The 25,409-nt window shown below is 54.8% G+C and overlaps 1 protein-coding gene and 1 pseudogene across 4 annotated transcripts in view; both read right to left on the bottom strand.

The window, feature by feature from the left end:
• Positions 1-25,352, bottom strand: part of RAB40C (RAB40C, member RAS oncogene family) — a 30,643-nt gene extending 5,291 nt beyond the window's left edge. Inside the window, exons 1-4 of one of the 4 annotated variants that reach the window (XM_032604999.1) lie at positions 25,177-25,307; positions 24,199-24,417; positions 7,337-7,397; positions 6,793-6,853 (exon numbers count right to left, since the gene is read on the bottom strand). In XM_032604999.1, the coding sequence (XP_032460890.1) occupies positions 6,793-6,853; positions 7,337-7,397; positions 24,199-24,340 (264 nt within the window). In that variant the 5' untranslated portion in view covers positions 24,341-24,417; positions 25,177-25,307. Of the gene's footprint in view, positions 1-6,792; positions 6,854-7,336; positions 7,398-22,949; positions 24,139-24,198; positions 24,418-24,509; positions 24,635-25,176 lie in introns of those variants that run through there. The other 3 variants (XM_032604998.1, XM_032605002.1, XM_032605001.1) reach the window with 3 other exon arrangements.
• LOC116739981 lies at positions 633-6,241 on the bottom strand (annotated as a pseudogene).
• Positions 25,353-25,409: the final 57 nt, after the last annotated feature.

Raw genomic sequence — 25,409 nt, 5'->3', positions numbered from 1 at the left:
TTTTTTGCTGCGTTGGCTCTTCGTTGCTGCATGTGGGCTTTCTCCAGTTGTGGTGAGCAGGGGCTACTCTTCGTTGCGGTGCGCAGGCTTCCCATTGTGGTGGCTTCTCTTGTTTCAGAACACAGGCTCTAGGTGTGCGGGCATCAGTAGTTGTGGCTCCTGGGCTCTAGAGCGCAGGCTCAGTAGTTCTGGTGCACGGGCTTAGTTGCTCCGCGGCACGTGGGATCTTCCCGGACCAAGGTTCAAACCCGTGTCCCCCGCATTGGCAGGCGGATTCTCAACCACTGCACCACCAGGGAAGTCCCCAACCTAGCATTTAATATCCTCTGGACAAGGTAAGCTAGAAAAGTCAATCACTTTGCGCACATGTAAGAGTAGTGTTCCAAAATGACTAGGAAGCTGCTACTTTTAAGCAAGGGAGGAAAAACACCTTTCATTTTGGTCTTTTATTTCCCCAGCAAATTATACTTTCAATTAACAGCAATAATGATATCATTAAAAAATGCTCTGCTTTTTTTTTTTTTTTTTTGTACAGGGGCCTCTCACTGCTGTGGCCTCTCCCGCTGCGGAGCACAGGCCCCAGACGTGCAGGCCCAGCGGCCGTGGCTCACGGGCCCAGCCGCTCGGCGGAACGTAGGATCCTCCCGGACCGAGGCACGAAACCCGCGTCCCTTGCATCGGCAGGCGGACTCTCAACCACTGCGCCACCAGGGAAGCCCTATGCTCTGCTTTTTAAATTTCTGTACTTCAGTACGAATTAAAATAGTAGTATTAGAGTCTTTTGGGAGTGTAACTGAGCCTCTTTATCGCTAACCTGGTCCAGGTTGGGTATAGCCCTAACTGAAGGGAGGACGGCTATGTGCATAAGGATTAGACCCACTTGGTACTTCCAGGAGGTAGAGTGAAACCTGGTCTTGGTTGACAGGACCTGGGTTGGCTTGGAGCCATACTGGGTTGTAAGGCAGGGGCCACAGTGTAACTAGTGGGCTGAAAGTCTATGGAGGGTGGGTAACTGATCGCCCGGTACTGCTGAGCCGGGTGAGCAGGCAAGTTGCTGAGACTGACCAGAAAAGGAAGGAGCCGGTGCCTGAGAAGTTGGTTGCTGGCCATGTCCCTGGAACTGCTGAGGCTGTTGAGGTGCATTTGGCCGATACAGCCTGAATACTGAATACCATTCTGCTGTAGTGGCTGGGAGGTGCCTGTGGCTGCTGAGTGCCACGGCCGGCCTGCTGCAGGTACTGCTGGCACATCTGACCTTCACTCTGACCTGCTTGAGTCTGAGCTCCTGTACATGGTGGCTGCTGTGGCTGAATTCCTGGTGGGTAAGCTGCAGAGGAGGCAGCAATGCTGTTGCGAGTTCCTGAACAGTCTTCTTTCTGCAGGAGCACTGGGTGGCCCTGAAACCTGATCATCTGTTAAGCCGAACGCTGACAGGACATTTTTATTGATTTCACCTTGGTTTTCTTTTTCTTCTTAGATATTTATTTATTTAATTTATTTATTTGACCATGCCGGGTCTTAGCTGCGGCATGCAGGATCTTTGTTGTGGCATGCAGGCTCTTAGTTCCCGACCAGGGATCGAACCTGGGCCCCCTGCATTGGGAGCATGGAGTCTTAACTCATTATGGACCGGAGGATTTTTGCAGAAACTTAACGCCTGTGGCTGGCAATTTTTAGTTTGGCCGGCCAAAAAGTTAATTCTTCTATTTCACTAACACTTTGTGGGTTATCACATTCAATAGTTACACCTGACACACCTGTAAAGTCCTCTAATTTTTGAGAAATGTTGTCTTCGATCCACTTTTCTGCAGAAGCAAAGGAGTTTCATGTTCACTTTCCGTATCAGAATCAATCACTAAAGTTTTTTTGTCCTTTTGTTGGTCTACTATTCACATCGTCTGAATCAGGACTATATTCTGAAGAACTACCATCTTCTGAGACACTAGGGCATATGTCGCTTGGACAATCAGAGAAAGCATCTGCATAAAATTCACCGAAATATTCTACTTCACTCAAAATTTCGCGATGCATCATTTTTGAAAATTTTACATTTATAATATACACAAGGTTGGAACAAAAACCTAACGGAGCAAAATGTGAATGATAACGACAATCGTAAGTTGTATAATGAACCCATGATCAATTTTAAGCTCTAACAACTTTGCATGCTGATGTTAATCATATCACTCTCTAAAAACATATTGATACATCTCCGGGCAATAATGTGTTAACCGCTTGACCACCAAGGAAGTCCCTCACCTTGGTTTTTGAAAGGATCAAAAGCTGACATACTTGCTGCCATAACCTGAGTAGCCTGTTTTCCAGAAGAATCAGAAGCAGCAGGCCTTTTTTTTTTTTTTTGCGCGGTACGCGGGCCTCTCACTGTTGCAGCCTCTCCCGTTGCGGAGCACAGGCTCCGGACGCGCAGGCTCAGCGGCCATGGCTCACGGGCCCAGCTGCTACGCGGCATGTGGGATCTTCCCAGACCGGGGCACAAACCCACATCCCCTGCATCGGCAGGCGGACTCTCAACCACTGTGCCACTAGGGAAGCCCAGCAGGCTTCTTTTTTTAATGTCCTTTTCTAGCAGCAGGCTTTTCTTCCCTACCATTCACAGTATCATTTTCAGGAATGTTCGTGGATGGTCCTGGCTCTCCAGGTGGTTCCAAGCTATCCAATAAGTGATTCACTTTATTTAGAAGTTCCATCTGTTCTCAATGAAGGTATTTCACCTGACTTGATTCAAGGGGTGTTGGTTGGCAGTTAACAAATAATGTCGGTTTCAGTATCCTACTACACTGAATTGCAAAGGAAAGGTCAGAACTATCAAAAACTGTTATAAGATCTCCATCTTCATGTTTATATTTTATTGTAATTTCATCATTACTCAGAAGTTTTCCTCTGAAGAGTCACTGCATCATTAGCACTAATTCATCATAAGTATTATCTTCATTATGAATGGGAATTCGCTGAATATCCTCCCCAAGTTGAGCTTTGATGATTAGCTTCCCACTCAGATTCAACTGCCCAATCATGGTGGACTCCAGGATGTTCTATGTATAAAAGTCTAGAGAAAGATGGTTTGTCCAGGTCACTGCTGCCGCCCCTCCACAGGTCTCCACTGATCAGATCGGTGCGAGGCTGCCACTGCTGGACTCTGGGGCATTGGGGGAAGGCTGTGGTCACAGCCCACTTGGTTGCCCTCCCCAGGGCTGCCGCATCTTGCTGGCAGGCTCTCACGGGCCCCGGCCAATCACACAGACCCACCAAGCCTAGCGAAAGCTCGGGCCAGTACTGGCAGGTAGGGAAAGAAGAGGGGCGGGCCTAAAAGCTCAAGCAAATGAGGAGAAGCCCATTTCTTGGGTTCAGGCTTCAACTGCACCCTGAGGCTGTCGAGGAGCTTGCCCTTGGCTGCTCCCCCTGGCTGGCGCCAGCCTCTGCCCACCACCAACAACCACCACCTAAGTCTGACAGGGCAGGGTGATGACAGAGAGGTCACAGGAGGAAGGACACAGAGCTGGTCACACTGCAGACGGGGACCAAAGTGATCATGGGCTTGGCAGGGAAAACACCTAGGGTCGACCACAGGTGGGATAGTTGAGAAACCAAAATGAGGCTCCTGGTTAACAGGACTACCCCCTCAAAGGACTCCAGAATCAGCTGTGTATCTTAAAGAGCCAGAGGAGGGGCAAAGAGATTCTCACTATATTTCTTTTCTTTTTTTTTGCTTAGCTTTTTAAAAGTTAGTAAGTACTCTAGGGTATAAATAGAAGCTCTGGTCCCTTAACCCGCCCAGGAACCACCTGTCTTTCAAGCATCTCCCAGGTGTTTCCTAACCCGGACTGGGTCATGGTGCAAACTGCCTGGCACCCGCAGGGCCCTTCCCCCACAGCGGCCAACACCTCATGCCAGGCTCATCAGCTAGCACTGCTGTTGGGTTTCAGGTAATGCACCTAATTTTATTACAAACATCAGCGATGAACCTCTGAGTACATACATATAACTCGAGCTGTAAGAGAGAATCTCTGGATGTGGAGCTTGGGGCCTAGGATGTGCGCACCCTTATTGTTGCCAAGGTGATTTATTGAGCTTATACACCAAAAAACGCACAGGTTTTAGGTATGAACAGTTGATGACTTTGGACAAATATATATACCTGCGCAATCACCACCCCAACTAAAGCACAGAGGTGCGGTTTTTAATTAAGTTAGTTTTGGAGTGAGTAATGCATTTGTGTGGTGAAGCTGCCAAGGAACCAGAGACTGTGGCTGAACACACCTGCCCACACTCATATGCATGGGCTCTGCCCAGAAGCCAGCGAGCGCACTGACGAGGGGAGTAGCCGTCAAAGCTGTTGATCCACACGCGCCCCACCCAGGCGGGGCCAACTGGCAGGCTGGTGTCCTAGTCAGCACTCACTGGGCACCCAGACCACTCTCCATGTGAAACCTGAAACCCTCCCTCCAGGAGACTAGTGCCTGACTGAGCTCCCCCTCGTCCTAATCCAGCTGATCCCAAACCCCAACTAAACAGGACGTCGCCCACCGCTGGCTCCCTCCACATGCACAGCCCCGGGGGGAACTGGTGCAGGGGGACCGGCCTCCCCCTGAGCGGGAAGCATGGGCCTCTTGGGCCACGAGTGGCCACCTCAGACCTCGGCAACAGAAAACAAGGGCCACAAGACAGAGAGGGCCAGGGGTTGGTCGGCGGCTCTGTGGCCTGGGCCCTGAGAGATCTGCAAGGCCTCTTTGTTCTTAACCGAGGGTAGGAGGGTGACAAGACAAGAAAAACAAGACTTGGGAAGACAGTTATGCCAGTCTGCACCATCGGGCTGCACAAAGCCATGCTGGTGCCAAATCTGGAAAACACCAACCAAGCAGGATGGAAACAGGAAAGGCGAAGCACTACTGTTTAGGTAGGAGCACCCACGGTCAGCTTTGCGGCCAAAAATCACCTATCCACCCACCATCCAGGCCCGAGATGCGCACTCAGAATCTGCAACTGGCTCCTCCAGCCCAGAAGCAACAAGAACCTCTGGAATTAGCACAGAATTAAGCGCAAGCAACGACACATGCACGCTGACTGCTGATTGCTCTGGAGAGGATGTGGACGTGGTAAAGGTGTTCCCTTCCCCAAAGCGCGTGCCCTGGCGAATGCCCAGGTTCTCAGGCGTGCCCTTCTGTCCTGCTCCATGTTCACATCCGAGCAAGTCGACATCTGAGCCCGTTCAGGTTTCAGTCTCCCAGGACCTTCCTTGATATTTCCCAATCGCCCAATTATCATAACCCAAGGTAACTACTCCCCTTATCTCTTCATTTTCTTTTTTTATCGAAAAAGTAACAATGTGTGTGCCATAAAAAACTGGGAAACATTCAAAAGCAAAGGGAAGACAACAGAACTCATCAGTAATCCCATGGTCCAGAAATAATGAACACCTCCCCTCGGAACATGGCTTTCTCACTTCCTTGTATGTATGAATCATTGTCAGGGTCCCTCCTCTACAGAAGGTGGCCCACGGAACACACTCCTTGGTGCTCAAGCGCTCCCCGTGCGTCCACTGAGGGCCCGGCTGTGAGGGCCTTGTCCTTCCTTAACCTCACATCCAGTGCCGTCCACACCTGAGGGCTGCTGTCCCTGACCACCCAGCACCAGCTGCTCCAGGTGGAACTGCCAGGTTAAGCACCACCTCTGTGGCCCCTCACACCAGGCACACACTGGGGGGTGGAGCCAGCGGACAGGCAGCACCACTGCAGTCTGGAGCCTCTGAGCACAGCCTGAGGGTCCTCCACCCACATTCACACCTCAGCAGGGAGAGAGGCGCTCTCACCACCCCTGAGCGTCTCAGGAGGGGGAGCCTGGTCACCTGAAGACACCATCGATTCCTGCTCACCAGGCAGAAAGGACGCCCGGGGCTCCCCACTACCCAGGCCAGATTGAAGGGGTGACAGGCTCTACACAGCCAGAGGTCCTGACACAGGCCCATGGGCCCCCTTGCAGAGCACCCTGTCTGGGGAGAATGGTTGGACAGGGCTGACTGAGGGCTCTCCTCAGCAATTCCAGAAGCCCAAGGGGTCATGGCCCCGCCCTGCACAGACAGGGCTGGTCTTGAATCCAGTCCCCTCAAGCTGAAGCAGCGAGTGGGTAGCTGGTCTATTCACACAACTGCTTCTTCCCCTCCTTCCAGCCTTGAATCACAAACAGACGCGGTCAGCATGCAAGCCCGTCGTAGGGAGCCCAGGAGACACAGAGAGGGACGAACAAGTCCCCAGGCCCCCAGTGAGCCCCCTCGCCCCTGCACAGGCCACAGCTTAGGTGCTCTTCCAGGGCAGGCCCCGCCTGGGACAGCCCCCATCTCCGCTCCCTGCTAATGCCCTGCCCTTTAGGACCTGTGGCAGCCCCTCCCACGGCGGCTCCTGCTCCCAGTCCCGCAGTCTGATGAGTGATCCAGACCGGCTGGCCCTGGGAGCTCCAGCAGCCTCCTCACTCAGCACAGGGAGAAGTCACCCCGGTGAACCAGGTGATGGGGGACCTCTCCACAGTACAGGGTTCCCACACACCTCCCGCAGCAGCTCTGGGCAGCAAGGGCCACAGGAGCTCATGGGGCCCTGGCACCCTCTGAAGGCTGAGGCCCCTCCACTCGGGGGCATCCTTGTTTGGGCTCCTGGTTGGAAGGCTGATGTTCAAACGAAAAACTTCCTTGGAAAGAACCCTGCACGTGGTGTCTGACAGCACCGCACATGTGAGGAGAGCGGCCCCTCTGGAGAACAGCCCCGGCAGCACCGCTGGTCTTACCTGTGCGCCCCTGGAGTAGGACCTGAAGATGGTGCAGAACCTGCCCTGGCCCGATGTGTCCCTGAAACAAAGGCGGTTGGGGATGCGGCCCGTGGGACCCCAGCATGCACAGCATGACCCCCTCCTACTCTGCTGCACATGCTGGCCAACCTCCATGGGCCTGGGCACCCCAGAAGACTGCCCTGTGGGGCTGGAGAACCCCAAACCTGGAGGAATTTACATCTCAACTTTGAGGTTCTGGAAATGCCCTTAATGTGAAGCCCAGTAAAGGGCAAGGCGAGAGGGGCTGTGGCCCCTGTGGAAGTGAGTCTTTGTGGGCAAAGGGAGCTGGGCTCTGCCCGAACAAGCAGCCCTGGGCCTTCTGGTTTCTGCATCACGTTCCAGCCCATGTTTATACAGGGGCGGTATCAATAGCTAGCCTACTGACACGTAAACAGGGCGCCTTCCAGTCTCCTTAAGGATTCCTGAGTCACTTTGCTTGGCTTCCCGGCCCGCACAACTGAAATGTGGCAGCCAGGCACCCTGGCCGCACAGCCCGACTCACCAGAGTTCCAGCTTGACCCGCCGGCCGTCCAGCAGAATGGTGGTAGTCTTGTAGTCGATCCCTGCAAGGAAGCAGAGGGTGGCTGAAGGACGCACCTGGCCAGCGCCCAGTCCCTGAAGCCAAGCAGAAGTGTGGCTCCAGCCCAGGGAGCCCAGTGACCCCAGCTGGCCACCCTCCTGTCACCCCAGAGACCCAAGCCGGGTACCAATGGCACCGGCCAAAGGGAGGGCAGCTGGTCTCAGCATCGGCCCACGTCGTGTGCTTCTCAAAGCTAATGGGTTTTCTGAGTTCTTGGGTTCATCGCAGCTCCCAGGTACTGACAACGGGAGCGTGCTTGGAGCATGATTTAGTGGTACAGTAACGTCTAAAATGCCATTTCTCTGGAGAGGTATCTGGAGAACCTCTGCTTGCCATGTCTTTAGTTTTTATTCTTTATACTTTTTTTTTTTTTTTTTTTTTGCGGTACGCGGGCCTCTCATTGTTGTGGTCTTTCCCGTTGCGGAGCACAGGCTCCGGACGCGCAGGCTCAGCAGCCATGGCTCACGGGCCCAGCCGCTCCGCGGCATGTGGGATCTTCCCAGACCGGGGCACGAACCCATGTCCCCTGCATCGACAGGCGGACTCTCAACCACTGCACCACCAGGGAAGCCCTATACTTTTAAAAATTGAAGTATAATTGAATTATGTTTCAGGTGTACCGCAAAGTGATTCAGCTATATATATCTATCTATCCTTTTTCAGATTCTTTTCCATTATAGATTTATATAAGATATCGAATATAGTTTCCTATGTTACACAGTAGATCCTTGTTTATTATTTTTTCATACTTTTAAGCGAAAAAAGTCAGTCCAAGAAAGGTGGGTAGGAGCAGGGCCAGTGCTGGATGCATTACTTTAGATGTAAGATCTTCAACTGGCTTATAGGCCATCAGGAAACTTCCTAAAAGCTGTCTTTCCTCCTCCTCCCTTAAACCTTAAAGATGTCATCAGCTTCTTGGCTGTTTACAACACTTGCTCTAAGAAGGCTTGGAAATGGGCATTTTTAATGCAGACACTGCTCTCACACATTGTGTGTGCATGTGCAAAGCCAACCTCAGAGAGCTGCACGTGAAGCCTCTACCCCCAACGTCCTTCCATCTGGCTAACTTCTAACCATGTGTCAAAACCTGGCTCCCACCCATCAAAAGACACTCAACGGAATGAAAACACAATCCACGAAATGGGAGAGAACATTTGCAAATCACATATCTGATGAGGAACTGATATTCAGAAAATATGAAGAAATCCTACCACTCAACAACAACAAAAATCCAATTAGAAAATGGGCAAAAGACTTTCTCCAAAGAAGATATGCATATAGCTAATAAACACACGAAAGGATACTCAACATCACTAATCAGTAGGGAAATGCAAATCAAAACCACATGAGAAGGACTCCCCTGGTGGCACAGTGGTTAAGAATCCGCCTGCCAATACAGGGGACACGGGTTCGAGCCCTGGAAGATCCCTCATGCTGCAGAGCAACTAAGCCCGTGTGACACAACTACTGAGCCTGCACTCTAGAGCCCGCAAGCCACAACAACTGAGCCCGTGTGTTGCAAGTACCGAAGCCCACGCACCTAGAGCCCAAGCTCCGAAACAAGAGAAGCCACCGCAATGAGAAGCCCTGCACCACAACGAAGAGTAGCCCCCGCTTGCCTCAACTGGAGAGAGCCTGTGTGCAGCAATGAAGAACCAACGATGAAGACCTGATGCAGCCAAAAAAATAATTAAAATAAAGAAAAAACCACATGAGATACCACGTCACACCCACTAGATGGTTATTATCAAAAACCCAGAAAGTAAGCAGCATTGGTGAGGATGTGGAGAAATTGGAACCTTTGTGCACTGCTGGTGGGAATGGAAAATGGTGCAGACACCGTGGAAAACAGTATAGCATTTCCTCAGAGAATTAAACACAGAATTACCACGTAATGCAGAAATTCCACTTCAGGTTTATACCGCAAAGAAGTGAAAGCAGGAAATCGAACATGTATATATTTGCACATCCACGTTCACTGCAGTATTATTCACAATAGTCAAAAGGTGGGCGCAACCCAAGCGTCCAAAGATGGATGAAGTCCATCTGTACAACAAAATATTATTCCACCTTAAAAAGGAAGGAAAGGGGGCTTCCCTGGTGGTGCATTGGTTGAGAGTCCGCCTGCTGATGCAGGGGACACGGGTTTGTGACCGGGTCTGGGAAGATCCCACATGCCGCGGAGCGTCTAGGCCCATGAGCCATGGCCGCTGAGCCTGCGAGTCCGGAGCCTGTGCTCCGCAATGGGAGAGGCACAACAGTGAGAGGCCCGTGTACCGCAAAAAAAAAAAAAAAAAAAAAAGGAAGGAAAGGGACTTCCCTGGTGGCACAGTGGTTAAGCATCTGCTTGCCAATGCAGGGGGAACATGGGTTTGATCCCTGGTCTGGGAAGATCCCACATGCTGCAGAGCAACTAAGTCTGTGTGCCACAACTACTGAGCCTGTGCACCACAACTACTGAGCCCACGCTCTAGAGCCTGCGCACCACAACTACTGAAGCCCACGCACCCTAGAACCCACACGCTGCACCTACTGAAGCCCGTGCACTCTAGGGCCCGCATGCTGCAACTACCGAGCCCGAGTGCTGCAACTACTGAAGCCCACGCTCCTAGAGCCTGTGCTCTGCAACAAGAGAAGCCACTGCAATGAGAAGCCCGCACGCTGCAATGAGAAGCCCATGCGCCACAACAAAGAGTGGACCCCACTTGATGCAACTAGAGGAAGCCCGTGCACAGCAACGAAGACCCAATGCAGCCAAAAATAAAAATAATTTTTAAAAATAATAAAAAAATAAAAAGGAGGGAAAGTCTGACACATGCTACAACATGGATGAACCTTAAAGACATTATGCTTGGTAAAATAAGCCCTACACAAAAGGGCAAATCCTGTATGATCCCTTCTACGAGGGCCCTAGAGCATCAGATTCAGAGACAGAAGTGGATAGAGGTCGCCAGGGGCTGGAGGAGGGGGTGGGGAGTTAGTGCTTAGTGGGGACAGTTTCAGTTGGGAAGATAAGAAAGTTCTGGAGCTGATGGGGGTGCCACTGAACTATACACCCAAAAATATTTAAAATGGTAAATTTTATGTTGTGTATATTTTGCCACATTTTTTTTTTTTTTAAGTGAAAGAAGATTCTCCTGCACATATTCTCAAGCTAAAGAAACACTCTTCAGGGAGGAATAGAACTCAGGCCCGTCTCCACTGTCCTTCCTCTGCATCCACCCCTCCCCCCAATTGTCTGCTGATAACCCACTTCTTTGGGTGGAAACTCTTGGAATTCTCTGTCAAACAGGAAGCTCAGATTTGGCCCAGGACACCCTCCTTTCAGTCCTGGCTCTACAGCTGCTGTGAGAGCTGGGCCCCATGAGGACAGTGTTGGAAACCGCAACCTCCAGGAAGGCTGTGGATGGGGAAGCCCATCCTCTACGCAATGTCACCTCCATGTGCTGGACCAGCCCAACAGGTTCTGGCCATGGGGACTGGACATCCTCTGCCAAGGGCAGCCCCCATGAAAGGACCCCGATCGAGGTGGCACCATGGCCCAAAGGCCCAGCCTGGAGCTGCAGGAAGGAGCGGGCGCCCAGGAAGGGCCCAGGAGGAAGCAGGGCACAGGGAGCGGGGCTGCTGCCCTTGCCCGCCTCTGGGGAGGAGGCCAGCCTCTGCACACCGTGAGGCTTGCACAGCTGGGCACCTTGCCCACCCACCGCCTGCGCCCAACCGACCCCTTACTCACGACTTCAACTTCAGAAAGGATGACCAGTCCCCACCCTCCAGGGGCTCTGCTCAAAGCTCTGCCAAATGCCCAAGAGAGACCTGTGGGGACAGGCACTCAGAGCCAGGAGCAGGCACCATGAGGGATCAGCTCTGCTCTCCTCCCAGCACGCCCCCCCCGCACCTCCCACAGTCCACCAGCTGGGTCAGAGGGCTCCCGGAGAACAGGGTTCCCAGGGAATGGGCCACTAAACCAGTGAGACTCCCGCCCAGGAGCCCTCCCTACAGCACGGCACTGGCACCCCCAGAAAGGCTGAGCAGCCTTGTGAGGGGACTGAGGGCAGTGGACGGCAGGTCCCCACAGCAGACGGCAGTGTCCAGCTGAGAATGGCCGGGGAGCTGGCCGTGCAGAAAACACGGACAGCCCTCAGGCTGACATGCTCCCTCAGAGGTAAAAAAAATCTCAAGTAGGGGGCTTCCCTGGTGGCACAGTGGTTGAGAGTCCGCCTGCTGATGCAGGGGACACAGGTTCGTGCCCCGGTCCGGGAAGATCCCACATGCCGCGGAGCAGCTAGGCCCATGAGCCATGGCCGCTGAGTCTGCGCGTCCGGAGCCTGTGCTCTGCAGCGGGAGAGGCCACAACAGTGAGAGGCCTGCGTACTGCAAAAAAAAAAAAAAAAAACAACAACTCAAGTAGGGGACTTCCCTGATGGTCCAGTGGTTAGGACCCTGTACTTCCGCTTCAGGGGGCGAGGGTTTGATCCCTGGTGGGGGAACTGATGAGATCCCACATGCTGTGCGGTGCAGCCAAAAAATAAAAAAAAACAAAACAAAAAAACTCACGTATATTTTTCACGCTTGCTCTGCCTCTCACCTGCCCACCTCCCAAATCTGGATAAAAATGTACGGTGTGCTTTATAAATTCATAGAAAATACTGACAAAGCAAGTCCAAAGGGAGGCCTGCCCGAAGAGGCAGCACCTCCTGTGGGCAAGGATGGTGCCAGCCAGACTCCACGGCTGAACCAGCTCTGACAGCTCTTAGGTCTCAGTATCTGCTGTTGCAGAACTTCCATCACCTCTCCCTCACCTCACCCCACCCGTGCTTGAGAACGTGAGGAACAGAGGTTTCACGGAAAGCATCTAACACCTTGTACAGCACAGGCATGACTGCTGAGAACACAAACCAGCTCTCAGGAGCTGGGGCAGCTGCCCGGTGCGCAAGCGGGCGGGGGCACCTCACACACGAGGAGGGGTTCCCAGGTGACCAGGCCTCAGGCTCTAGGACTGTAGACACTCCCTTGATGGACACAGGGCTCGGAGGCCACCAGGGGCCAGAGTAGACCTCCTGTGTCCCCACTGGGGGCTGCGCAGCCACTTGGCCCCTGGCTCGGGGGTCCCTGCTGGCTCCTCACAGCCCAGGCTTCAGCTCTCTGCCCCTCCCAGACTGTCAGCCCCTGTCACCTGAGGTGTTCACGAGTTGTTAAGAAGGTCTTCCTACTGTTTCATGGGGTTTCTGAAAGGAGTGCAATTCACTTGACACAAGAGGCTTTTTAAACTTCTACTGTCCACCAGGCACCCAGCTGTCTCGGGCAGCACCCGGCCAGGGCCTGCAGCCTGAGCATTCAGATTCCCACCGACGCGTCCCTACCGGCTGGGTATTCACGGCGCAGCACCGGTGGCTCTCACTCTGTGCCGAGACCCTGACCCGCCCCGCACAACGTGTGGGCCCCACCCTCACACCACGTTTTGCAGGGATGCTTCCACCTTGTGAATCACAGGAGACTGTGTCTTGTTTGTTCAGAATTTTAACGAGAATTGTTCACCATTTTGGAAAAAAAATCACATCACCCACAGTAATACCTATATCAGGTACATTTTCCTCGTCACTTTCTCAGCATCTAGTACAACTGTCCCCAAGCACTGACTTGCTTAACCACAAACGATCTTATGACATCCCACTGCACCCCTTTCTTCCTCCTTTACATTACCGAAGTATGTATACGTATGTGTGTGTTTTAGTTCCTAGTGTGGGTAGAACAGATGATCTACTAACTTCACTCCTTTTCAGGACAGTAAAGGGGATGCTGCAGAGCACTGGTCCTGCTGGCCTCCTACCCCATTTCTGCATCGCTGGCCTTGCACCCAGCAGGGAGGAGCTAAGCACCAAGCAGCTCACCAGCTCTGGGAAAACGTGACAGGCTGGAGAGGCAGGAGCACTGTAACTGCCTGGCTGCTGATGCTGCCGCCTGTGCAAGAGGTGCTTCAGAGCACAGACTCAAGAGACGGGGGAGGCAGAAGGAAGAAGGCTACCAAAAAGGTCACTCAAGTTTCATCTTTTTTTAAAAAGATTTTTAACAAATATTTTCTTTCTTTTATTTATTTATTTAGTTTGTTTGGCTGTGTTGGGTCTTCGTTGCTGTGTGCAGGCTTTCTCTAGTTGCGGAGAACGGGGGCTACTCTTCATTGTGGTGTGCAGGTTTTTCATTGCAGTGGTTTCTCTTGCTGCGGAGCACGGGCTCTAAGCGTGCGGGCTTCAGGAGTTGTGGCACGTGGGCTCAGCAGTTGTGACTCATGGGCTCTAGAGCGCAGGTTCAGTAGTTGCGGCGCATGGGCTTAGTTGCTCCGCAGCATGTGGGATCTTCCCGGACCAGGGCTCGAACCCTGCATTGGCAGGTGGATTCTTAACCACTGAGTCACCAGGGAATTCCTCAAGTCTCATCTTGACAGCTGCTCACATCCTAGTGATTTGGGGAGTCTACCGGGCACCCCCACAGGCCCCCTGAGACAGGGACACACAGGAGGAAGGCTGAGCACTGGGTGGCACTGACCAGCAGGACACACCCCTGTCTCTGCAGCCTCCCACATTCAGGCATGGGGTGTTTCCATCTGAGTGGGGCATCCACAGCCACGGCTCCAGCCTGTCAAGGACAACCTGACCTGGTGCAGAAGCCACGTTCCTTGGGCTCCTTTTCTCCCGCATGGCTGGTCCTCCCTCAGGAGTCACACTTTCCACATCTGTTGGCATCAACTCAGAACAAAAGACCCCTAGAAAATTCATCTTCACTCCACCCCTAGGAAATTACAAGGTAATCAGGGCAAAGGGAACAAACCAAGTTAGTTCGCAGCTTCAGCTTGTGTGTACAAACCAAGACTGCAGATGTTTCAAAGCCTAGTTGTCCATCACTCCTAGGGAGCAGGAGCCAGTGAGAATGAAGACCACTAGGCACAGCCTGAGTGACCCTGGGTGGAGGCATTTCCCACATACCTGTCCAGGCTCAACTCAGACCCACCTGCAGGGAATGGCAAGGAGGGACATCCCACCACACAGCACATCCCCCAACCTCTCTTCTGTCTTTATGTCTGTTCAGTCAACACTAAGTGCCTAACCATCCAGCTACTTTCCAACAACATGAAAAGCCACAGGACAACTTGTTAAAAATTCATAACAAAGAACAAAAACTGAGTGATAAAAGACTGAGTTAGGAATGAAAGAGAAAATGTTAATCAATGCCTTCCTCTGCAGTATTAAATCCAGCACCTGAAACTGGCACGCAGCTCCCGGGCAGCGTGGCCCCAAGCACACGCCCTTGCAGGCAGCAGGGGAGCCCGCGGTTTCACGGGGGCGCTGCAGACGCAGCTCAGTCCCCACGCTGGAGGAGTTGGTCTTCCAGTAGAGCTCCCAGACCTCGCCTCCTGGACCCAGTCAGGCTCCCCATGCATTTCCAACACGAAGCCAACGCACAGCGTCAGGGCGCTGCTCCCAAACTCAAGACAGGCAGCCGCTGTTCTTAGTGTTACTCCTTAGGGAGGGAAAATAAGGTCTCGCCAAGTTCCCAGAGACAGACAAAAACAAAAAAATGTCTAGGTCCTCTTGGAACGAGAAAAAACTTCCAGTGACACAGGCAGACACACAGGAGTGTCTGGGACCCACACACTGCCGTGCAGGCAGCCCTAGGCTAAGCGGTCCTCCTGGACATGCCTGACCATCCTTTATGCATCCTCCCAAGGGGGAGGCCACAGCACAGGCCTCTGTCAAGGCCACACACCTCGCACCACGGTGTGCGTGGAGACAGAGGAGGGTCTCAGAACAGTGTGTGGGCACTAGCAGGTGGGCACAGGTCCCGCCTCCCGGCACTCCCACCCCAAACATGCCCCTCCCGAGGGTAGTGGGATCTGAGACTGGCTTCTGACCCTTGGAATAGGGCTGAGTGACGACGTCCCCTCCGTGATCACATTGCACGGGACTGCCCTGCTGCTCCGTGAAGCAAGCCGTGCCGGGGAGAGGCCCATGGCCAGGAAGGAGGGTGGCCAGCTGCTGCCAACAACCACATAAGCTCAGAAGGGATTCTGCCCCAGCCCACACCTGAGCACAGCCTGTGAGAGACAGAGGCCCTGTGAGGCCCGGCCAAGCCATGCCCAGATTCCTGACCCACAGGAACTGGGCGCTAATAAGTAGGTGCTGTTTTAGGCCACTCAGTTTGTGGTATTTCTTGGTTGGGTTGAATTCCACAGACTGGGACTTCCAAACAGCAGACATTTATCTCCCACTGTCTGGAGACTGGGAGTCCAAGACCACAGTGGCTGCAGATTCTGTGCCTGGTGGGGCGGCTTCCCGCTGTGTCCTCAGGGGCAGAGGGGGTGAGGAAACTCTCCAGGGTCTCTTTTACAAGGACAATAACACGCCCTCCTGACCTGATCACCTCCTGAAGGCCCCACCTCCTAAGACCACCACTTGAAAGTCAGGTGTAAGTGTGTGAATTTGGGGGGACACATGTTCAGTCCACAGCAGTTAACTAATCCTGGCAGCATCTCGCAGAAATGCAAATGTGCACTCCTCCGACCAGCCTGTAAAACCCTACCAACACAAAATAACAAAAAGAACCTTTCATCAGGCTGTGGTGGGAGAGTCCTAGTCCCTGGAACCTGGGGACATGCTTCCCACAGGGCAGAGGGGCTTTGCAGATGTGATGGGTTATGGGTCTCAAGAAGGGAGAGGACCCTTGGTTACCCGGGTGGGCCCAATGTCATCTGGAGCCCTCAGAGTGGGGACCCTTTGCCGGCGAGTCTGACAGATGAGACGCAAGGAGGGCTGACCTGGCTTTGAAGGTGGAGGAGGGGAACATGGTGAAGAGTGCAGGTGACCCTGAGAAGCTGGGACAGCCCTCTGTTCACAGCCAGCAAAGGAACAGGGACCGTGGTCCTACACTGTGACTGATCACTACACCTACAGAACAGTAAGATGACGAGGTACAGCAGCAACAGAGAGGGAACGTCCCAGGGTACCAGTAACCGACGGTATTCACCTCAGCATCGTTTTCTATTATAAACAGACTCAATACAGGCTAAAAATCCACCCACTGGGAGGATTTAACAGGAGGTGATCCACAGGATGGAATGCTGTATGGCCCTCAGCATGGCGAGGACGGAAGCAGGATATAGAGCGAACACAACTCTCATACCCTCCTGATGGGACAGAAACTGCTTAACTGCTCTGGACCACTGGGTGGTATCTACTAAGGCTGCACCTGCAGCCCAGCAATCCCACCCCTCACTGCTTCCCATACAGAAACACAGACACTCACTCACCAAAAACACGTGTGAGAATTTTCACAGCAGCACTACTCAGAGTGACCCAAACACGGAAAGTCTCCCAAAGCCCATGTGCAGAGTAGATGAATACACTGCCGTCCTCACGCGTGGAACGCTGCACACAAAGGAGGCATGAACCACAACTACACACAGCGACGTGGCCGAAACCCACACGACACGGGGAAAGAAAGAAGCCACACACAACTATACACCGTGTGGTTCCGCTCATAGGAAAACACCAGAAATGCAAACCAGTCTGTGATGTAAAGGTCAGCGGTGGCCAGGTCTGGGGTAGGGGGTGTAGTCTGCAAAGAGTGGAGGGAGGTGATGGCTTCTCAGGTGAGTGCACCTGTCAGCACAGCCACTGAACTGCAGGCCTTACATAGATACAGGTTCTGGGTTACATAAATTACACCTCAATAAAGCTGATTAAAAGGGAAAGAGGCTGACAACAGCCGAGGCTGGCCAAGATGTAGAGCCACAGAACTCTACGTGTTGCCGGTAGGGACTCAAAATGAAAGGTCACTTCAGGACCCAGTCTGACCACTCCCTGTACGGGAAGCAGACACACACATGGCCAGCAACCCCATTCCCAGAGACACGTACACATGAGGATTTGTGCATTTGAATGTCTCATGTCACTGAACCAGACACTTACAAAAGGGCCAACATGATAAATGTGTATTTCACCACAAAAAAAATATTTTTTTTAATTTTAAAGGATTTGTACAAGAATGTTCATAGCAGCATCATTCACAGTAGCCAAAATCAGGAAACCCAAACCGTACTGATAGGTAAATGGACAAACAAACCGGGTGCCTGCGTGCACAGGAGTGCCACCAGGGATAGGACGGCACTCACTGCAGTATGCGAATGTGAATGGACTTGCTGAGCTGAAGGAGCAGATGAGAAAGGCTGTGCTGTATGGTTCCACTTACAGGAAGTGCTGGCAAAAGGAACATAGAGGCACAAGAAGCAGGCCAGTGGGGACCCGAAAGGGCATGAGAGAATCACATTTAATGTGCTGACCACGCGGACGTTCTACGGACAAGGACGATCTGCTGGCTCCAGCACCTGCCCTTCTCCAGACGGGTCGGCACGACGGGTGCATGTGCCAGCCTGCCGCCAGGGCTGCTCAGGAACAGAGAGGACACAGAGGCACCTCATACAATTCAAGACGTCCTTGTATGCTGGCACATGGGATGGGGAGCAGCTTGAGGGCGGTTTGTGGGCTGGTTTCCTCAATGCCTTAAAAACCACACCAGACCAAACCAAAGCAAAAGCTTTCTGCCGTCCATAAAAAGCAAGCACACTTCGCACACAACACCTGGCGAAACACGGAACATTATAAAAACAAACAAACACAACTACTCATAACCCCAAAACTCAAAGGTTACCATTAACATTCTCCTAGATTTCACTCGACGATTCTGTTCTTCATCTTACATACATTTATACACTATGTAATTCGACATGCTTTTTTTCCCCACTTAACAAGATAACAGAGAGATTTCCCCATATCATTGAATATTCATTAAATATTGTTCCAAACCAGCATTTTTAAAGGCCCTATAATATCTCACTCTACAGATATACCATATGTCCCCTGCCAGACCCCTGGGCTGCTTCAAGTTTTTCATTTTTATTAAAAAAAAAAAAAAAAAAAAAAAAAGGGCTTCCCTGGTGGCACAGTGGTTGAGCCTGCCGATGCAGGGGACACGGGTTCGTGCCCCGGTCTGGGAAGATCCCACATGCCGCGGAGCGGCTGGGCCCGTGAGCCATGGCCGCTGAGCCTGCACATCCAGAGCCTGTGCTCTGCAGCGGGAGAGGCCACAACAGTGAGAGGCCCCTGTACCGCAAAAAAAAAAAAAAGCCTTGCTTTTCTCCACTTGTGTCCCCTTATGTTCCCTAGGATAGGCTCTTGATCACTTGGTGGAAAGGGAAGTGTCTCACAGCTTCGGACACAGGCTGCTGAGTCCCCCGGCAAGATGGCAAGCGCCATCAGACTTGCTCTATGAGGAGCTCCTGGGTGAATGTTCCATCCTGCTGGATTTTAAGGTTAAACATCTTCCATGTATTCTTCACCAGGACCTCCTCTCTGAAGGGTCTACGTGTTGCCAAGTGACTTGAAGTATGGAAGATACTCCCAGCAATGACAACACAATCAAGCTGTTCCTACCTGTTGAGGGGCCTCATCGCTGCCGACTGGGACCCAAGCCGTGTGCGCAAAACTGTGCGCATGTGTGTGCCTGCACATGCGTGTGCCTGTGCATGTGTGAGCCAGTGAGCATGGGCCGCGCTGAAAGGGGCCTCTGCCGGCCATGCCGCACCGGAGCCCGTGCTCAGGGACACACCTCCTCCTGCCCCAACTACATCAGCAGGAAAATCAGACTCAGCTCCCAACACACTCCAGCAGTTTGAGGACCAACAACATCGGACCCAGGAAGAGAGAGAGGCCTAAACAAGGGAAAGCAGAGATCAATGCAAAACAACTGGCTAAAACTAGGGGACTGCTATAAGCCACACCAGCCCAGGGCTTAGGAGGCAATGGCCAACAGCAGCAGGTGGGCAAAGTGGCCAGGCAACGCTGCTGCCGAGTTGGAGCTCCCAAATCCTCCGTGGTGGCTTCTGGACCTAAACACAGACCCTCAGCACCCTGTTAGACATCTCCGTGTTCCAAGGCTGCACAAAGCATCTTATGTCCCTGTTATCAGCCCTCCCAGCAAGATGTCGCAACAGACCTCATCTGTAGGCACCCACCCTACCTCTGCCCAGGTGATGGACAACCACTGCCCGGGAAGGTGCAGGCCGGCGACAGCTCAGCTTACTCCCTCAAGAACCGCTTCAGTCCCAGCGCATCTGCCCAACCCCAGGGACCACAGTGCTGTGCTCCGATTCACAGAACACACCGGGTGGCCTCCCGGGCTCACAAACGTGTTTATCACCAGCCAAGACCTTTGCCCAGGGGTGACACTGACTCCCTCGCCCAGACCTGGCACCTGGCTGCCTGTAGAGAGCCGGTCCATGTCCAGGGCTCGGGCCTTCTCCACTCTGTTCTTCCTCTCTGGGGATGGGGGCTTCCTCTCTGTATGCTGGCCTCCTGACACCACACCCTCTGCACTCCTTGGCTAAACCTTGGTTAGACTCCTCCTCACTTTCCTTCCCTCCTCACGATTCTGGAAGCCTGTCTGCCAAGCAGCCCTCTTCCTGTGTGAACAGCTTCCCTCTTCTGCGTTCTAGCCAAAGGGCTGTGAAGAGCCGAGGCTGCCTGATCACGCCCCACCGCCTCCATCAGCATCAGTTTACCCCGTTACCTCTGTTCCCCTGTCCCTCCTCTACCTTCTGAAAGACATTTGTCCACAGCCAACGAGGTCCTGGACATTCTGACCTCCGCAGAAGAAAATCGTGCAGCACTGTGGACACCGGAGTCTGTCCGTCACTATCAGACCCCAGTCATGACCGGAAAACCTAGGTTACCACCTTACCCTCAGAGTTCAAGTTCACTTTATTCACTTTTATTTCCCAGCTCATTCCCAAAGGACTTAAACGGCCCACCTTCCCACACTAAGGGTGACCCCGCAGACCCGGTTTTGGCGCAGACGGCCCCATCTCGGTCTCTGATGCCTGCACTCAGTCCCAACGCCCTTCTCCCGAGTGCCCAGGGCAGTAAATCCAGGCCTACCCGCCATCTCTCTCTCCCTTCGCGCATTCCTTTTGCAGCTCACTCCAAGCAAGGGTGCCGGACACTGAGACCTTCCCCACTTTCTCCAAGTGCCTGATGGACGACGTCCTGACTGATGTGGCCCCAGGCCCCACGACACCCTGTAAGCGGCGTGTCCCCACACTAGATACTCCCCGCTCCCCGGCCTGGCTGCAACCCTGCCTCCTCCTCCTCCTCCCCCGCCCAGGCCCAGACCAGGTAAGTGGCCAGCTCTTCACGGACCAGCCACCATGCACCTTGCCAATTCCAATTCAAAGAGAACAGGAGCCAAAAGTGCCCCAGGACCCTTCCCACCTGCTTCCCCACCCCCTCTTAGGATTTCCTTCCTGAAACACACTTCTACCTGGTTCATCATCCAAGCCACAAACACTCTTGCTGATGGAAACAATGATATCATGTGTGCACGACACAACACAGCAGTGTTGCTAGGACCACGCAACCCCTCGAGGGAGACCAGCTCTGCGCTGCCCGCGCCTGCCACTGAAGCCTTCGCTGTCCTCTGCTCAAACTTACGGCATGTGCTGAAAGCTGGGGAAAGGCTTTCTAAAACTGAAAATATTCTAGCTACACACTTAACTATTACCTGAAAATCTAGCAAAAGCCATGCCTACCCAAATTACAAATCAACGTAACTAGCATAATCCAAAGCAGGTACCAAAATCCATCCCTCAAAGCCTGCCATCCTCTTGGGTAGGGTAGGTTGGTCTTTACACCACATGTAGCATGTGAGTACCTCCCACAAAGGGGCAGACTAGAGGAATCTCGCCAGGCGTGCAGATGGGTCTACGTGTGACCCTGTCTGGCTTCCAGAAACTTCTCTGGAAACTGGTGGTTTGCTGTCCGGGTTAGTGGCTGACCCTGGGCACTCTTGGGACTCTGCTCTGCTGGCACACCCAGGAGAGAGGCAGGCAGAGCAGGAGCACTGCAGTGAAGTTAGAACAAATGGGCCTTGGTGCCTGGTCCCAGGCCCCAGAGCAGAGGGAGGGGCCCCAGGACCTGGGACAGAGATGCCAGGAGGGCAAGAAAGTGCAGGGAGAAAAGAAAGAGCTCAGCTTGGGATGCACTGAGGACAGGAAGCGCTGGAGGGGAGGGTTGTGGTCATCAGAGAGAGGAGCCAGGCCCAGGCCCAGGGTGGAGGCGAGGGTAAGGGCCCAAGAGTGAGTGGTGAGAAGGGGTCACCCCCGCAACCACAGTGCCGGGCTCCTGGCAGCCAGACTTTAACTGGGGGAGCTCAGCGCCCAGCTGCCCAGCGCTGCCTGAGCCTCGGTTCTTCACCCATAAAATGGGAGGATACTGGTGTCTCATCCAGGGTGGTGGGGAGGAAAGGATGAGGAGTGCCTGGCACACATCACATTTGGGCCCACACCTCACCTCAGAACCTCGCACCTCCCAGAGGAAAGGCAAACCCAAAAAAAACCACCCAGAAAAATGGGTGAGATCCAGACACCGGCACCCAGGCAAGCACAGAGAAAGAGAAGGGACTGGGAGGGGTTGCGTGGTGACCATCAGCACAGGGGTGCCACACCAAGCTGCTCCCTGCACCTCCTGTGTGCAGCTCTCAAGCTCGCACTGGGGACAAAGCAGTGGAGAAAACACCAGGCGTGCACAGTCCAGCACGAGAGCGTCTGAAGATGCAGTTTCCCTTAGATCTTCACTGAGGACAGAAACCAACTTCCAGCCAGAGAAACACCTGGAACTGTCCAGGGACATGGTGACGCACTGGCACGCTGGGGCGCAGGCACACAGCATCGCTGGGTCCCAGAAACAGAAACAGCCAGCAGGCCCCACAGGTTCAGGGAAGACCTCCACACTGGCCATGCTTTGTGCACACCCATCACAGTCACGTTGATCCTCTGGCCATCAGACCTCCTTCCTTCCTTCCTTCCCCCACGCCCTGGGCTCAAAGGAGGCGAGCTCCCACCAACACTGACCCCGAGGAGTGGACAGTGAGGATGGAGTTATGCCCACTCTCTAGCCTTCCAGGACGTGGGCACATCAACCACGATGTGTTTTCCTGTAGGCCCCCAACCCTCCATGTGAAGACTCTTGGGAACCAGGGTACGGAGAATGGAATTGCCTTAACCGAGGCTGTTCACCGCCCTCGGTAGAGTGGGAAGGGCCCAAGCATGGCAGCAGAACACTTCCCGAGCTCCAGGGCGCACCCGGAATGCTGCCTCTGTGCCAACACTAGCCTGGCGCCCCAAGGGCCCACCAGCATGGAGCAGAGTCTGGCGCTGCCCTGGGGAGAAGCTGCTTCCAGAGCCTGGCCCTCCCTCCAGCCAGCTTCCACCATGCAGACTCCTGCTGCCCATGCTCTGAGCCTAACTAGCCAGCGGCCGGCCCTCAGGAGCCTTGACAACGCCGCCGCCGCCACCGCTGCCAAGTCCTGAAGCGGGCACAGACCCCTCCCCTCAGACCACTACTGGGTATTAAGAGAAAGGAAATCAGAGCTCCCGAGGGGAGCGAGCTGATGCCCTGACCGAAAGGACTGTCTAAGAGGGGGCTCTCCTCACCGGTCTGGCAGACGGCCGTCCCGCTGGCCCAGGTCATTGTGAGTCCCTCCGTCTCCACCACCTCAGGCAGGCCTCAGCCCTGCTTCGGTCAACGTGTCACAGGAAGTGCGGCAACACATCACTCCCTGACAGCGGTGACAGGAGGCGGGTCCCCCTCTCCACCTGTGGCTGTGTGTCCCCAAGCACTCGCTGCACCCGGCTAGAGGACCCTTGGAAGCAGTGATCACGTCCTGGGAAACCGCTGCCGCCCTGATGGAGCCTAGGCCCTCATGCTCTGCCGGACACACACTGCCAGCTTCCTGGGCGCGGGGCTCCGGGAAGCAACAGCACCTCTGGGGAGGCAACTCAAGCGCCCACCATCTGCATCTGGAGGAACACCTGGCAGTGGTGGCGAAGGGGCTGGCTCAGCCCCGGAGACCTCCTGCTTTCCCTCCCGCCCCTAAAACGAACCCAGGGCCCTGCTTTCCTGTCCTTCGCTGGGGCTGGGAGCATGTGCTCGGGGAGGCGGCACAGCCCCCAGCAGGAAGGGTGCTCGGCCAGCCCAGGTAACCCCACGACCCTAACGAGTCCTAAAACGAAAGGGTGGGAAAGCAGCGCCCACACTCTCGGCCGCTACAGGCAAGCAGTTTAGCAAACAGTCGCCGCTCGCGGTGGTCAGGCGGGACCGACAACAGCCCAAAACACAAAGCCACAAAGGGTGTGCAGAATGAGGACGCCAAGAAGCAGAATTCGTCAGGAAAGACAGCCCAGCCAGGAGCACGAAGGTCCTCGGGGAGGGAGGGCCCGTGAGCCTGGGAGGGGCCGCAGGGCAGGGGTACCGGCCACAGGGCCGCATTGGCCCCTTCAACTGCAGAAGCTGAGGAGAGCTCAGGCAGGTACCAGTGACGGGTATTTGCTGTGTATTTTGGCCACACGTCCAGAAATCTGGAGAGAACATTTAATCCCGTCAGGAACGGTTATCTTCCTCCAGCACAAGGCACTGATGCTCTGAGCCCTGAGCCAACGGCTTGCCTTTGAGTACACCCAGGTATGCACACCTGGTGCGGACCCGCGACCAAAGAAAAGCCCTTCTTCCTCTGGAGGCCCGCGGCCAAATCTCCGCCCCCAAAGACGCTGCGGGCCCCAGAGGGCCTCGGCGAGCTCGGGTCGCTGCTCCCCCGGCCCCCGCCCGGCCCCGGCTCGAGACCAGGCGGACGGCAGGTCGCCGGGCGGCGCCAGGTGCGCGCAGCGGCCCGCCGGCCGGCCTTACCATTACTGTAGGCGTACGGGGACTCGGCCGCGCCGTCCTGCAGGCTCTCCAGGATCTCACCCTTGCCCACGTCGCTGTCGCCCACCAGCAGGAACTTGAGCAGGTAGTCGTAGCTCTTGACCGGGCTGCCCTGCGTCCCCATCGTCGCTCACGCGCGCGCGGGCCTCACCCGCATGCCCACTGCGCCGCGGAGCCCGGCGGCGGAGGCCTCCGACTGACCTGCGGGCGCCGACGCGGGTAAGCGGGGCCGGCGGACGGCGAGGCCGCCCCGCCCGCACCTGTTCCACCGCCCCCGCCTGGACTCTTCTTACTCAGGCTCAGCGCCGCCGCCGCCGCCCCGCCGCTTCCCGCACAGCGCCGCGCAGACCCGCCGCTCCGCCCCGCCCCGCACGCCGCCATTGGCCGCCTGCCACCTCCTTTCCCGCGACCATTGGCCGTTGCCCACGTCCGTCAGCACCACTAGCGCCCCAGCCCCCTCCCCGCTTCCCAGACTTCGCTGCGAGACCTCCGCTCGCCCCGCCCCGTCACCGCCCCGCCACCACACTGTTGCCATAGGTCACCCACTGCCCCTTCCCGCGGCTATTGGCCCGTGCGCACGTCCATCACAGATACCCCGCCCCCACCGCTTCCCACGCAGCTCAGAGAAGCCTCCGGTTGCCCCGTCCCATCGTCGCCCCGCCCCTCCTTCCAGCCGTCGCCATTGGCCCTTCGCCTCCCGCTTTCCCAGAAACAGTGGTCCGCCTGCACGTCCGTCACAGCACTACCGCCCCCGTCGCTTCCAGCAGAGCATGCCAGACTCACCAGCAACCCTGCCCACTGCCCCCGCACCTCCTCACGGCCCTCGCCCGCCCCCTCCCCTTCGCCATTGGCCACCGCTGCCGATCTTCCCAGAGCCACTGGACCGTCCGCACGTCGATCACAGCCCTTTAAGCCCGCCCTGCTCACCCCGAGCTTCCCGCTCCCTTCCGAGACGCTCACCAATCAGGAACTTGGAACTCCAAGTTGTTTGCATACGCCCCCTTCCTTCCGCAGACGGAGCAGGATGGTGGCTGTCCCCGAATTGAGGTGACGCGGCTGGGTCCAGCAATACTGAACCCCCTAGAAAGCTGTGGCCGCTGCTCCCACAGAGACCCCGGAGAGAACAGCGGGGCCCACCCAGAACAGCGCTCTCGGAAGCCGCTGTCCCGCGGCGGGGGCGCGGCGAGGGCGTG

The sequence above is a fragment of the Phocoena sinus genome, chromosome 15 (genome assembly GCF_008692025.1).
Source record: "Phocoena sinus isolate mPhoSin1 chromosome 15, mPhoSin1.pri, whole genome shotgun sequence".
Taxonomy (NCBI): Eukaryota; Metazoa; Chordata; class Mammalia; order Artiodactyla; family Phocoenidae; genus Phocoena; species Phocoena sinus.
This window is presented reverse-complemented; position numbering and strand designations above follow the sequence as displayed.